This window comes from Alnus glutinosa, chromosome 12 (assembly GCF_958979055.1).
Source record: "Alnus glutinosa chromosome 12, dhAlnGlut1.1, whole genome shotgun sequence".
NCBI classification, from domain to species: Eukaryota; Viridiplantae; Streptophyta; class Magnoliopsida; order Fagales; family Betulaceae; genus Alnus; species Alnus glutinosa.
The window spans coordinates 18692475-18706206 of record NC_084897.1 but is presented as its reverse complement, the minus strand read 5'-3'; the positions used below and the strand labels follow the sequence as shown (position 1 = coordinate 18706206).

Here is a 13732-nt window from a genome sequence, read left to right as displayed (position 1 = left end):
AATACGTATATTATTCATCTCATAGAAATAGAGCATGCAGTTTAATTACTTTAACAAAACAACATCATAAACTTAATTTATGACATATTTAACTGCCGTTTTAGTTAAACCATGAATAACAGATTCCATCCTAATTAAACTTTTGATTTGAATATTGGTTTTTAAAAATTATACAAGCATAAATATAATCCAAACTGAAGAAGTAACACGTTTCTTCTTTTTGAAACAGAAAGTTTCCTGCAATATGGGTGAAAAAGAAGAACAATATGAAGAACAAAGAAAAAAGAAAAAGAAAATTATATATATATAGTACAAAAATAAAATAAAAAAATCAGAATTTTTCATTGATGGGGTGGCCGGGGAGTTACGTGAGAGAAGAAGATTTGGATTTTCCAGAGAAATATTCTCTGCGTTCACATTGGTAGATCCGATCCTTCATTTCAGAGTGTGACCCCTCAAAATAAGCATCAATGATTACATATATATGCATATATCCGGACGTTATTATTTCCGAAATAGAAGGGCTGTGAATGGAGGAGTGCAATAGTTATTGTAGAGCTTGTAGCATGTGAAAGAAACTCCCCCCCCGTCCTCCACCCTCATATTAAATAATTGGTCCCATTGTCTGCATATTTTCACGTGTCCTGCCATCCCACTGCCGTTAATTGCACCATCATGAGCGTCAGCTACTCCATAGGATTCTAAATAGACCATATGAGACCAAAATCAAATTTCAACTATCCTCTTTTGCCTCCATTCCCCCACTCTCACCTCAGGCGCGTGATCGATCACATGCCCTCGATCACTCATTTAATTTATAAGAGCAATGCCTAGCTAATTGTCTATGCAAAAACAAAAGGCAATCCAAGATCATCGATCGATCGATCCACTATAAAAAGGTTTTGCATAATTTTTTAAAACACTCCATGTTTATTGGAATATAAATATTTGATATGGTTCTATAATAAATATGTATTTTTTATAGGATTGATTGTAATCAAGTTTGATGACAGTATTAGAATCAAAGATCATGATGAGTTTGAATTAATCTTGACTCCATAGTTTATTTTTAATTTTAATTAAATATTTTATGTATTGAACATCTTTTATTAAAGTAGAGTTTGAAATCACACTTGAGAAGTTAAGAGTATTAAAGCATTAATTAAATGATTAAATTTACTTTTTTGTAAGCTTAAACTTTGAAGATAAGTGGCGATTTAATAATCCAATTCGGTTATATAATTAATTCCTCCAATTCATGATAATGACTTACCAACCAAGTGACATGGTATGGTTAAAAGTTAATGGAATCATGCCACTCAAAAGTGTTAAAACTTGAATTTTGATACATTTTCCTTGAGCAAAATTGAAATGCTAGATTGTGGCTAGATTTAGATTTAGAATATCGATTTGAGTTGCATTTAATTAAAGTACACGGATCATGTCAGCCAATATAAAATAAGTGTGATAAATAGATGTGAAGAGTATCATTTCTGATCAATTTAAAAGGTTAGATATGTACTTGTTATTTCCATATGTAAGTATATTGATGTATATATGGAATGGAAGTAAAATATGTAAATGGTTCATATTTTCAAAATCTCTAAACCAAAATGTGGACTTAATCTAGCCTCCTGCTAGCTCGTTGCACCATGTAGCCTCCATTGCATTAATGAATAATTTCTCTCCATTAAGCCTTGAGGTTGGGGGTGACTTCACTTTCTTCTTAAAGGGTGTGGTGGGCTATCTTTTCTATTCCATTATATAGGACAAAGTCCTTGATAAATGAGAGAGAGAGAGAGAGAGAGAGAGAGAGAGAGATTGGGGTTGGTGGGTAGGAGGAGGGGGATCGAAATAGGTAGGTTGATGTTTTTGTAGTGTTGTTCCTAGCGTTTTTCTAGTTTACGGTGAGGCAAGGGGGAGAGGGTAAAGAAGAGAGAAGAAAACACGCACAAACACAATGTTTGATGGATTACCAGACCAGTTCCACCAATTCATAGTCTCAAGACCTTCACTTCCTCTCCCTCTTTCCTTTCCTCTCCACGCATCTTCATCCCCAATTACCACCTTACCCGCTCCCTACGATCCTTACAACCCTTCTCATCATCATCTCCCCGCCCTCCAACCAACCCTTTTGCACCCCTTGCACCACAAAGATCATCATCATGAACACAAACAACAACAACAACAACAACAACAAAACAACTTCCCCTCTATGAATTTGGAGATCATTCAAAGAGATCATCAAAGATCATCAATCTCCGACGACCCACCCGATCCATGGACTAACGACGAGGTTCTTGCACTCTTGAGAATCAGATCCACCGTCGAGAATTGGATCCCCGATTTCACTTGGGAACATGTCTCCAGGTACAGTACCAACTAATCATATATATAACTATTTGGTCATCACTATTTGTTTATTTATATAGAGTAAACATTGGTCGGCGCAGGAAATTAGCAGAGCTTGGTTTCAAGAGGAGTGCGGAGAAGTGCAAGGAGAAATACGAAGAGGAGAGTAGATATTTCAATAACAACATTAACTACACCAAGAACTACAGGTTTCTCAGCGAGCTTGAAGAGCTATATCATGGCGACCAGAAGACGGAAAAACCAGACAACCTGGGGCAGAGTTTGGAACAATTTGAGGATAGTGAAGACGTGGCGGGAAAGACGTCATCAAAGAGCAAAAAGAGGAAGAGGAAGAAGAAGTTCGAGATGCTCAAGGGCTTATGCGAGAAAATTGTGAGCAACATGATGGCTAAGCAAGAGGAAATGCATAACAAGCTTATTCAAGATATGGTAAAGAGAGAAGAAGAAAAGGTTGCAAAAGAAGAAGCTTGGAAGAAGAAAGAGATGGATAGGTTGAACACAGAGCTTGAAATCATGGCGCACGAACAGGCTATTGCCGGCGACAGACAGACTACAATCATCGAATTGTTGAAGCAGTTCACGTCAAGTAATTCTTCTAGAAGCCATTGCTTTGAAGAGAGAGTACATGTACAGGAACAGGATTCGTCTCTCAAGCCATCTTCCTTAATTCAAGAACAAAACGACACAGCCGAACCGCCCCCTTCATCTACAACAACAAAAACCCTATCCCCTCAAAGCCCTAATTCTCTCAAAGATGTCGACCTCGGAAAGAGATGGCCGAGAGATGAAGTCTTGGCGCTCATAAACCTGAGATGCGCTCTGTATAATAGCAATGGCGATCAGGAGAAGGAGCCGACAAAGGCTCCTCTGTGGGAGAGAATCTCGCAAGGGATGTTGGAGATGGGTTACAAGAGGAGTGCAAAGAGGTGCAAAGAGAAATGGGAGAACATAAACAAGTACTTCAGGAAAACTAAGGATGTCAACAAAAAGAGGTCGCTTGATTCCAGAACATGCCCTTATTATCATCAGCTCACTGCTCTGTACAATCAAGGCACGCTTGTTGCGCCCTCCGAAGCGCCGGAAAACAGCTTGTCTGCGTCGAAAAACCACTTGGCCGCGGTACCCGAAATCGTGTCCGGTAATTCGACTATACACGTTGCTGAAGGTGAGAAAAATATGGTTCAAGCAGTACTACCGTCTTTTGATTTTGAATTCTAAATTATTATTATTATTATTATTATTATTATTATTATGCAATATTAAATGTGTGTTATTTAATTATTGTATTTTTAAATGATAGTGAAACTAATAAAACGGTACTACTTTTTTTCTTTTCTTTCAGCACTCGTAATTAAACAAATAATTAGCACTACTTAATTATTTGATAAATTTGTGTTTTAGTGGGCAGGCAGGCACCGACATTTTGAGAAATGAGATCGAAACAAGTTTAGTTTTGAGTTTTAGATCTAGTTTAGTTTGCTTTAATTTTATAATTAATTAATTTCCGTTTTTGATTTTAAAATGCAATTAATTTTGTCTAAAGATTTTTCCTTGGCTAGCTGTATTTGGAAGGACATAATGTATATATATAAATATTACAAATGGGGAAGAATTCTGAGAATCCTTGTCGGCTAAAGAAAATGATAGCTTGTTCCCGTTGCTTCATGAATCATGACCAGCTTGCTATATAAGAATTAAAGTGAGTAAATATCAATTTTCCTGTAATTGATATAGCCATTTTTATTTTTTATTTTTAAGTTCAATTTATATATGTGTATTGATTTTGTTTGTTAATGTGTTTTAGAGGGCATTTTTTATTTCTTTATTTAAAAATGTGTTATGATGTATGATATAAATATGAAAACAATTTGAAGTATTTTAAATTTTGAATTACTTGTTTAAATTTTTAGGTAAAAATGTAAAATTAGTCTATATGGTTGGCCTAAATTACAAATCGTTCACTATTGTATCAAACTGAATTCAAAGGCCCCTGAAGTATGCAAAAAAATAATAATAATTTACTTACTGCAGTCAAATTCTGTTAAAACATTTGATAGATTCCATGAGGTGTCACGTCCGCTTCAATAAAAAGACTAAATGTGTTACTTTTAATAAAAAAAAAATTAATATATTAAGAAAATATTAATATATAAAACTAAAAAAATATATTATAAATAAAAAGAAAAAATCCACCCCCTTTTGGGGTAGCTTGCGACTGCGAGCCACCCCAGAGTTCGCTGGCCTATGGGGTGGCGATGGCATGCAGGTTACCCTTATTTTTTTTAAAAAAAAAAGAAAAGAAAAGAAAAGAAAAAAGTTTATACATTTAATATATTCATTTTTTTTTTATTAAGAATGACACGTGTCGTTCATTTATTGATACTGACGTGACATCTAAAAGAATCTGTCAAATGTTTTTTTTTGCATATTTTATGGACCTTTGAATTCACTTTATTACGATATAAAACAATTTGTAATTTAAATCAATCACATAAACTGATTTTCCATCTTTCTCAAAATCTTATTTTAAAAACTAAAAACAAAAGGGATCGAGAAAAGGGTTATTCTAAAAACACTATTTATTTATTTATTTATATATTATTTATTATTTTTGACTTTGTACAAGTAAATAGCACTATTTTTCAAATTTCAAACAAATTCGTAACACACAGCTTGCTTGATTGCTTTATTTGTTGGCTTGCTTCACTTGTATTACTATTTACTAGTAGCCTACAGCCCTACGAGAATACAGCGACAACACGGAAAGCACGATATATATAATAATTGTTCTGTTTTGGGGAGAGGCGGGTCCCGCCACATGGGCCCACTGACCCAACGTGGGCCTTAGACGTATACGGTGAATGCCTCCAAAAGAAACCTCAGAAGGAAACGTCCGGTTCCTTGTTTTCTATCTCTCCAGTCCTCCCCTGTGGCTCCCACCGGCAGTTGCAGGGGACACATTGATCCACTGCAACACATCAACGTCACATGTGATGATCTGCACACCCCTGTCCACATGCGTCCACAAACAGTAACTGGGTGCACGTGCATCGGTGGCCGTCTCTCATCCAACGGCTCCTAGCGCGTTTCTCTCACTCCTTTCGTCACCTAGGTGTCAATTTGATATCTACTGTTTGACTTTTCTTTTTTCTTTTTTCTTTTTTTTTTTTTGACGTGGGGGAATTAGAATTACGCAGGTCTGGCAAAAAAAAGTTTTGACTCTGAGTTTGGTTAGCGTCTGGATTAGGGGAAAGTACACGTGTCAGTCTGATGTAGAAAGATTTAACGTGGTCTTAAATGTTCTACACGTAGTTGCGTACACTGGATTCTTACTCTGTCCTACCGTATTTGTACACGACCATATCAATCTTGTGCAGTCCTGATCACATGCATAAGATTTCATGTGTCATGTTGTACGTGCATCTCGGTCTAGAGAGTGACCTTGATGCATTGAAGCCATAGGGATTTGGGAATGGTGTTAATGGGCTAAGCAATAAGCATCCACGTAGATCTATTAAAAGAATCTCAATCTAAATTAAATATCCTAATTATTTTTCGTATAGTTTATGTTATTAAAGCACATGACAAAGACATTGATAAAGTGGGTATTGCTGATCATGAAATACATTGGTGTAAATACATTAGTGATTTGACATTTAGGATGTCTACTTTCATGTTAAAAGTACATAGATTTTGTGAGGTATGAACAAAAAGAATGCACAGGAAAAGGTTCATCAATGATATACTTTTACTTCATTTCCATTTGAAAATAAGAGGATAAATGCTTTTTGGTCCGGTACGGTTTGAAATTTTGACAAATAGCTTATTGAGTATTAAAAAGTGAGTAATCACTTTCTAAGGTTAAAAAAATTTCAATAAAAAAATAAAAAATTGTTCATACAGTTAAAAAAGTTGATAAAATATATTAATGTGCCACGTTAATACAAATTATAGTGTGGCATGTGTCACTTACAATAAAAATTTATATATAAAGATGACAGGTAACTTTTGTCAACACCCATTAGAATTGCAAATGCTTACTCAAGTCAAAAGACCCCAACTGGACGTCCGCTTTGAAATCATCCCCGATAGCCTCCCACCTTTGGATGCCGATGTCAGCCAATTAAGACGTTCCTACTTCTTAGCCTTTGTGATTACACTTCAAAGAATTGCCTCGTCCCACTTCGGAACCTTCTCTTCCAACGCCGCGCCTCTCACGCGTAATATCTCTTATGGTTGCCATTTATGTCATTAGGGGTGGTTCCCCCATTTGGTTGATTTTTTATTTTTTATTTATTTATTATTGTAAGTAACATGTGTTACATTATAATTGATGCTGCATTAGCGGATTCTATAAACTTTTTTTAACGATAGAGACAAATTTTTATTTTTTTTCTTGCCATACAGAGTGGTTAATCTCTTTTAAAACTTAAAAAGCTATTTATCAAAACCTAATACCACGTTCACAAAAATGCTTTTATCTCTTAAATTAGTTTGTAGAAATGAAGTGAGTGATAAGCAAACGCTTATAGAGTTGACGTGATGTGGGTCCACAGTGAGCCCAAACTCATTATTCCAAACAGACCTTTGGCTTTGGGCCTCGCTTTGCAATGGGGGTCGGCCTAATAAATAAACGAATAGCCTTGGGGGAGAACCTTCTTTGTATGCAAAGGAATGAAAGGATTGATTTTTTCATTATATAATAAACACCTTCCTTTCGTTATTACTGATCATAAGTCTCTGAGCCAAGATTCAGGCTTGAACTTTGTCTGTTATCTTATCTTAGCTTAGCTACGTATCCGCTAGGCGGCGGACAAGTATCGGCATCTTAATTGGGACCGACAATTTTTGAAACGACTTGCAAATTTAATACGAAATTAAAAGGCTAAGTTAAAGAGCCTGACCCATTTAATTAAATGGGTCGGATTAAAGTTGACCTATATAGTCATATATTCATGTTTCGACACAACCTAAATCCGACAAGCAACATAATGACAAACAATTTTTAACAGGACCCGCAAACCCAATACAAAATTAAAGGTTTATGGTTGAGAGATTTGGCCCGTTTAATTAAATTGATCGGATTAAAGTTGACTTATATAATCTTATACATATTCCATCGAATTCTTACAGCTAGAACATAGTTTTTGGTTCCTTTCTAAATAAATGAGAAAGAAATACCCCTCACAGCTGTCTCCAATCTCATCTTACTATGCAACAACATGTCAAGCATACATCAAGCCGCTCTCATACATGTTGAATAGTGACTCTTGGCACGTTGTCTTCTGCATGCATTTGACTACGTTCGTACCTTTTCTCTGGAGGACGAACAGATACCACCAACCAAAAAGAAAAAAGGGTCACAATTTAGCATATAAATTAACTATGATACTAATTAAGATATCTAATTAGTTCAAAGGGGTCGATCTCTTAAAAAATATCTCAGCCAGACTCCTACTCGATCTATTGCTATCATTTTCCCGTTGATCAGAAAATCTTTCTATTAGTCGACAACTGGATCACAGAGTATGAAGCTGACTGTGCAGATAGTGACATGTCAAAATGGGTGCCACTTTCTGCTCATGTGATTCTGTGAATAGGGGGAGCCACTTTCTGCTCCACCACTTTCTCTTCCAACCAATATACCCAGAGACAGATTTAGGGTGGCGATATAGGTTATAGCCCCTCAATTATTATTTTTTTTTTTAAAAAAAAATTAGGTAAAAAAAAATTTAGTTTATTGGTTCTTATTAATAAATTTTTTTAGCTTTTTGTCTCGGTCTATAAGAATTTTTGACTCTGTCTCTGAATATACCGATTACAAATAATTAAAGGAAAAAAAAAATGAAAAGAAATGACGACTGAAATGTTTCCCTTATACCCAACTTTTCCTCAACTGATCACTCTTAATTCCACCGAGTTCCCTCTCTGCCAGCATATGAATTTACAGCTGTTTATGAAACAATAAAGATGGAACTTTAGCACCTCACCTAAATAGTAGGTAAAACATAATTTTCATATTCACGTGTTAAATTCGGAGTGTATTGAAGCATAGGTATAAGATTATATAGGTTAACCTTAATTTGATATATTTAATTAAATGAGTTAGACCTCTCAATCCTAACCATGCACTAATTTTACTTTGGGTTTGCAAGTCAATCATGCATGTTAAAAATTGCTAGCTCTATCTGCTAGGGGTGTGGTGTATATGTGAGCGGATATTAACCACCCACATCTGCTATCTATAACTATATGTTATCCATACATGCAGATGCGGATAGCAAAAATCAATATCCGCATATGCGGATGTGTATATACCCTTTATATATATGTATTATATTTTACAAATTTACTAAAATGATGTCGTTTTGTATTAAGTATATGTTATGTTTTACATTAGTTTAGTTGACTGTGTTGCTTTTTTCATGTCACACTTGGGCAAAAATGCAAAAGTAGTGTGAAATCAGTATATTTTCAAAAGATTAGGGCTTAAAAAAAATTAAAACAAGCGAAAAACATTAAAAAATGGCCTAAATTATTTTCAAAATCGTTTAAAATAGGTCCTAATCAAAATACAAAAGATTAAAATAAGCCAAAAAGATTCATCACCTAATATGCAGATATCAGATAATAATCATGTTTAACAACTGCAATAACCGTACAGATGCCGTTAGTAAAAATATACTGTAAGTGCGGATCCAAATATCTAAAAAGATATCCGCATTTTGCACCCGGCCTACGGTACCTGCAGTGTTATATATCCACATTGATGCTCATGAAACTCTTTCCTTTTAAATGGAACATGAATTAGGACTAAAAAAAAAAAAAATACATAATATCATGATCGTGATCATGGAAGTTATTACAATGCAGCTGGTAGTAGCCCTTTGGTAAGCTACCCAAAAGTTGGTGGGGTGTGCATTTACACTTCACGAGCTAGGTAGCCAAATTAGTTGTCCATATATCTCTTTATTAATGGGTAATGCATGCACCTTAATTTGCAGATATTTTGGCCCAAATTAATTACTTTGGCATTTTATATAAAGGACGAAATTAAAGACTTTTTATGCATTTACACCTTTTCATTAATTAGGTTAGAAATATGTGACATACTTTTAGTTGTAGTAATAGCGTCATAAACCACAAAACCTACTCCCCACCTACGTACGTTTGATGGATCAAAGAATTCCCTCCTTCCTACGTCGTTTATAGACGGTACGTTTTTGTTACTTGGCCTCTATCAATGATTATCAATTAATATCGATCGTACTTAAACGCAAAATCAGAAGTAATTACCACAAAAGGTCTCCATCGGAAAGTTGTTCATTGGCGCCGTCTATAAATGATGATATGATATTCCAACCGAAACAACCACCACGTCCAATTTGAAACTTTGGGAAAATTCTTATACGAAGTGAGGAATTGGTAAATAAAAAACCACTTAAAACACGACATATTAATAGAAGATGAAAGTCACAAATATTACTTTGTTGTAAAAATTTATTTGTACTTATGATTACGTAACTTCGTAGCATGTGATTATGTTTGTGCAGAGCTTTATATTCATAATCTTTAATCAATTAAATACTCAGATATATATATTTTGTTAAAAAAAAGAAAAGAAAATGGTATTTTGTGCTTAATTAATGCTATATTTGATGGATTTGGTGCTATCATCAATTAGCATTAATTAGTTGAAAAGCTGAAACTATTGAATAACCAAAAACAAGTCTAGCTACCATGCATATATAACGCAAAAAGAAGAAATTTATGACAGATAACATGAATCATGAAGCCACCTTCAATTAGGCCACAATAACATGGCAACTATCAAACCCCAGAAAACAATTGCATCCTTGTTGTACAATTTTAAGCATTTTCTTTATTTTCTCATAACGAAACCGTAGAGAAATTGAAATTTTTTGCACAAAGGCAGCAAATAATGTATCTTTTAGATAATGGAACGAGTAATACTACACGTACATACTTGCCTTACGTGGTGATGTGGTAGTGCAACACGGCATTGTCAGTTTAGCATATATATATAAACACACACACAAATCATCTTCCTCTTTGTTGGTGGGCGCCACATGGGAGTAGTTGTGAGCACTAGATTTAGTGCAGAAAAAAACTGATTTGGTATGTTTTTTTCTGTACCAAATCGAAGATCGGGATGGCCGCGATCACCTTTGATGGCTCCGAAGGTAATGCAACCACCCTAGAAGGTTCAGTGGGATGACCAACTACCCTGCTTCAAAAACATTAAATTTAAAACTTGAGGTTAGTATGATATTGATAGAATTAATGTCGAGAGAAATGAGTAGTATCAATTAATAATTAGCATGGGTGCTTAGGCAAGGAGCTAGTAGAGTAAAGGAAGTGTTAAGAATACGAACGACACCTCCTAGTGTAAAATTTTACTTATTAATTAGTAAAATTTTACACTAGGAGGTCTCGTTCGAATGGGATTTGCCCACGATCAAACGAGACATGGATAAGAACACGTGCGACACATTTAAAAGAAGGTTTGTTCGAACAAGCCTAGTTCTCGTTTGAACGAGGTTTTACTGTGCATAAGAGTTAGACACAAAAAAAAAAGAAAACGAGAAATGAAGGGGTTTAGGGTTCAAAGTCATACAGCTACCCTTCCCCTTCATTCTCACATGACCTAGTAGTTAGCTAGGGAGAGAGAGAGAGAGAGAGAGAGAGAGAGAGAGAGAGAAGAGAAAGGAGCAAACTTTGGGAGGCGAGGAAAAATGAATGAATTTTTGGAACTCATACCTAGTTGTAACTTTGTTATCCACATATGGGCTATCACCAAAAAATGACTTGTCTATTTGGAACTTCCCTAGCTAGAATCACTTATAAAGTCTAATTTTCACATAATTTGTAAACAATATCACCCCAAAAGAACTAGCAAATTTGGAGATTTTTTAGCTAGAATCATTTGTAAAGCTCAGTTTTACCTATTAAGTAAGGAATGTGAGACTTAGCACACATGAACATCTCTTATAAATTATTTACTCTTTATGTGAGATATTTATTTTCTCAATATGAGATCAAAGTGTTACAAATACTGTTCTAACATGCTTTTGTAAACAAGTTATTAGTGTAAAGGCTTTAAGAGTAACACTGATAATTAGTGTTTACGGTAGTAATTCTAGCTAATTATAAGTTAATTAGTGTGGAAGCACTACGAGTAACACTCCGAGTGAATTATCATAGTTAATTAATTTTGGAGGTGTTGCACATATCATGTTTTTATCATTGCTCTGATTTAATTCCTCTCAATAAGATTAATTAGTCCACTCAAACCCTCTCTACGACTATCCTGTAAGCCAACCCCTTTTGTTTAGGGCTTCAGTAGGGGATAATTTGCACAATTTGCACTACCCAATTTTAGAAATTTATAAATATCTTAATTACACATACACTACCGGTAGTTCCTATTTATTTTACTTTCGTTATTTCCTTTACATTCTTTGAATTTTATACACATATATATAACTTAAAAAATGTTATGCTCACATAAAAAGACTACCATAATTCGGACAGTAGAAATTAATCAAAGGTAGATGCTTCTCATCATGATTATTATCTTTGACTACTATCTTAATACATGTATTAAGATATGTTTCGGACCGACTAAGATCCTCTCTAATTGAAAGAAACCAGAGAGAATTCTGATGTGTTTCAAACATGGTCCGTATTTGCGACTATTAACTTAAGACATGCATGATTATGAATTTATGATTATGGAGGATTGCAATGGTAATTTTTTATTATTTATTATTTATTATTTATTTTTTTCTTAGCATAATGATAATTAATTACCTGTGGACACATCTCCATGGATGACCATAAATGAACATCAATCTTTATCGACGGCTACAACATTAATTTTGGCCTTTCACTTTTTTGACTTGCCAAATTTTACCTTTTTTTAAGACAATCATGATTGAACTTTTCTCTTGCTAATTGCAAGCCATCTTTATACAAGCATAGCAACTTCTTGAATCCTTTTATCCGACCTAATTATGGAATACCCTAAAAAATAAAACATTCTTCCTTTAACCCCATTGATTTTTTATTTTTTATTTTTTTATTTTTTATTTTTAAACTCTACCAATAACCAACGTTGCTAGAGAAGGCTCTATTCACTAGACATAAATTTTTTACAAATTAATTTATAAGAAATTTTATATAATTCATATATAAGAATGACATGCGAGAATCACATGCTATTAAAAAAATATGTAATTTTTACATGCCGAGGGACACATATCAATCTTATACGTGAGTTGTATAAAATTTATTACAAACTGATTTGTATAAAATTTTTATCCCTATTCGTTTGGATTCGGGATATATCATATTCCTAATGGGGTTGTAGGTATATATTCTTGGCCGGTGCGGAGGCTGCGATCATTCACTTACCAAACACCCAATCTTCTGCGACGACACAGCACGTCCAACCCGGACCCATGCACCCAACAGCCCACAGGGAGCTCGATCTCGATCAGCTAGCTGCCTAAAAAAACTTGTTGAAAATTTGCAAAGGTTTCAATGGGCAATTCAAAAAAAAGACAAGGGTATATTGGTCATTTTAACTTGAATAAGAAAGAGCCTGATAATAAGCCTCGTGATTGAGGACAATTTGTGGGGGAGGAGAGATGGCGAGGGATCCACAATGTTTCTCTTGTCGGCCTTCCTACTTACAAAATATATAATAATACAAATAATTTATTTATTATTTTTTTAAAGTTTGAAGCTAGTTTTTACTATGAATTGGTAAAACAAGCAAGAATTCGAGACAATCAATTTTGTTTGATCTATGAGATTTGTAGAAATTTCATACAAATTGGTTTGTAGAAAATTTTTTTCAACCCACATATAAGATTGACATTTGTTCCTTGGCATGTGAACTACCAGCTTCTATCATGCTTTCACGAACTGACACTTTTATCACTCGACCGCATCGAACTACTATTTACTTTCTAAAACCCCAACCATTTGGTAAGTCAATTATATTACTCTTTACATATGAATTTAGTTAAATAATAGGGGTAATACATATACATATTATTTTTTTTGTCTTATAAATCTTAACTAAGAATTTTAATAAAGGAATTTCAAGTTGAGTGTGATCAACTCAATAATTTTTCTTAAGGAGACTTGGAAAGTCAGAAACCTCTTCCATCATCCTCAATATTTTAAGAATATCTTACCAATACATGGGTAGTTTTGTTATTTTAAGAATATCATTGATTATATATATGACTGAAAAAAGAAGAAGAAGAAATTTTCACAATGAATTGCAAAGAAACATTTTCAAGGGAGGCTATTAGTAATTAGATTG

The 13732-nt window shown here is 34.3% G+C and overlaps 1 protein-coding gene across 1 annotated transcript; it reads left to right on the top strand.

Moving 5' to 3' along the window:
- The first annotated feature begins 1790 nt into the window (after positions 1-1790).
- On the top strand, positions 1791-3714 carry LOC133852737 (trihelix transcription factor GTL2). The gene is made up of 2 exons (XM_062289488.1): positions 1791-2370; positions 2454-3714. Exons 1-2 carry the CDS (start codon positions 1961-1963, stop codon positions 3589-3591), a joined length of 1548 nt encoding a protein of 515 aa, XP_062145472.1. The 5' UTR covers positions 1791-1960; the 3' UTR covers positions 3592-3714.
- The last annotated feature ends 10018 nt before the right edge of the window (positions 3715-13732 follow it).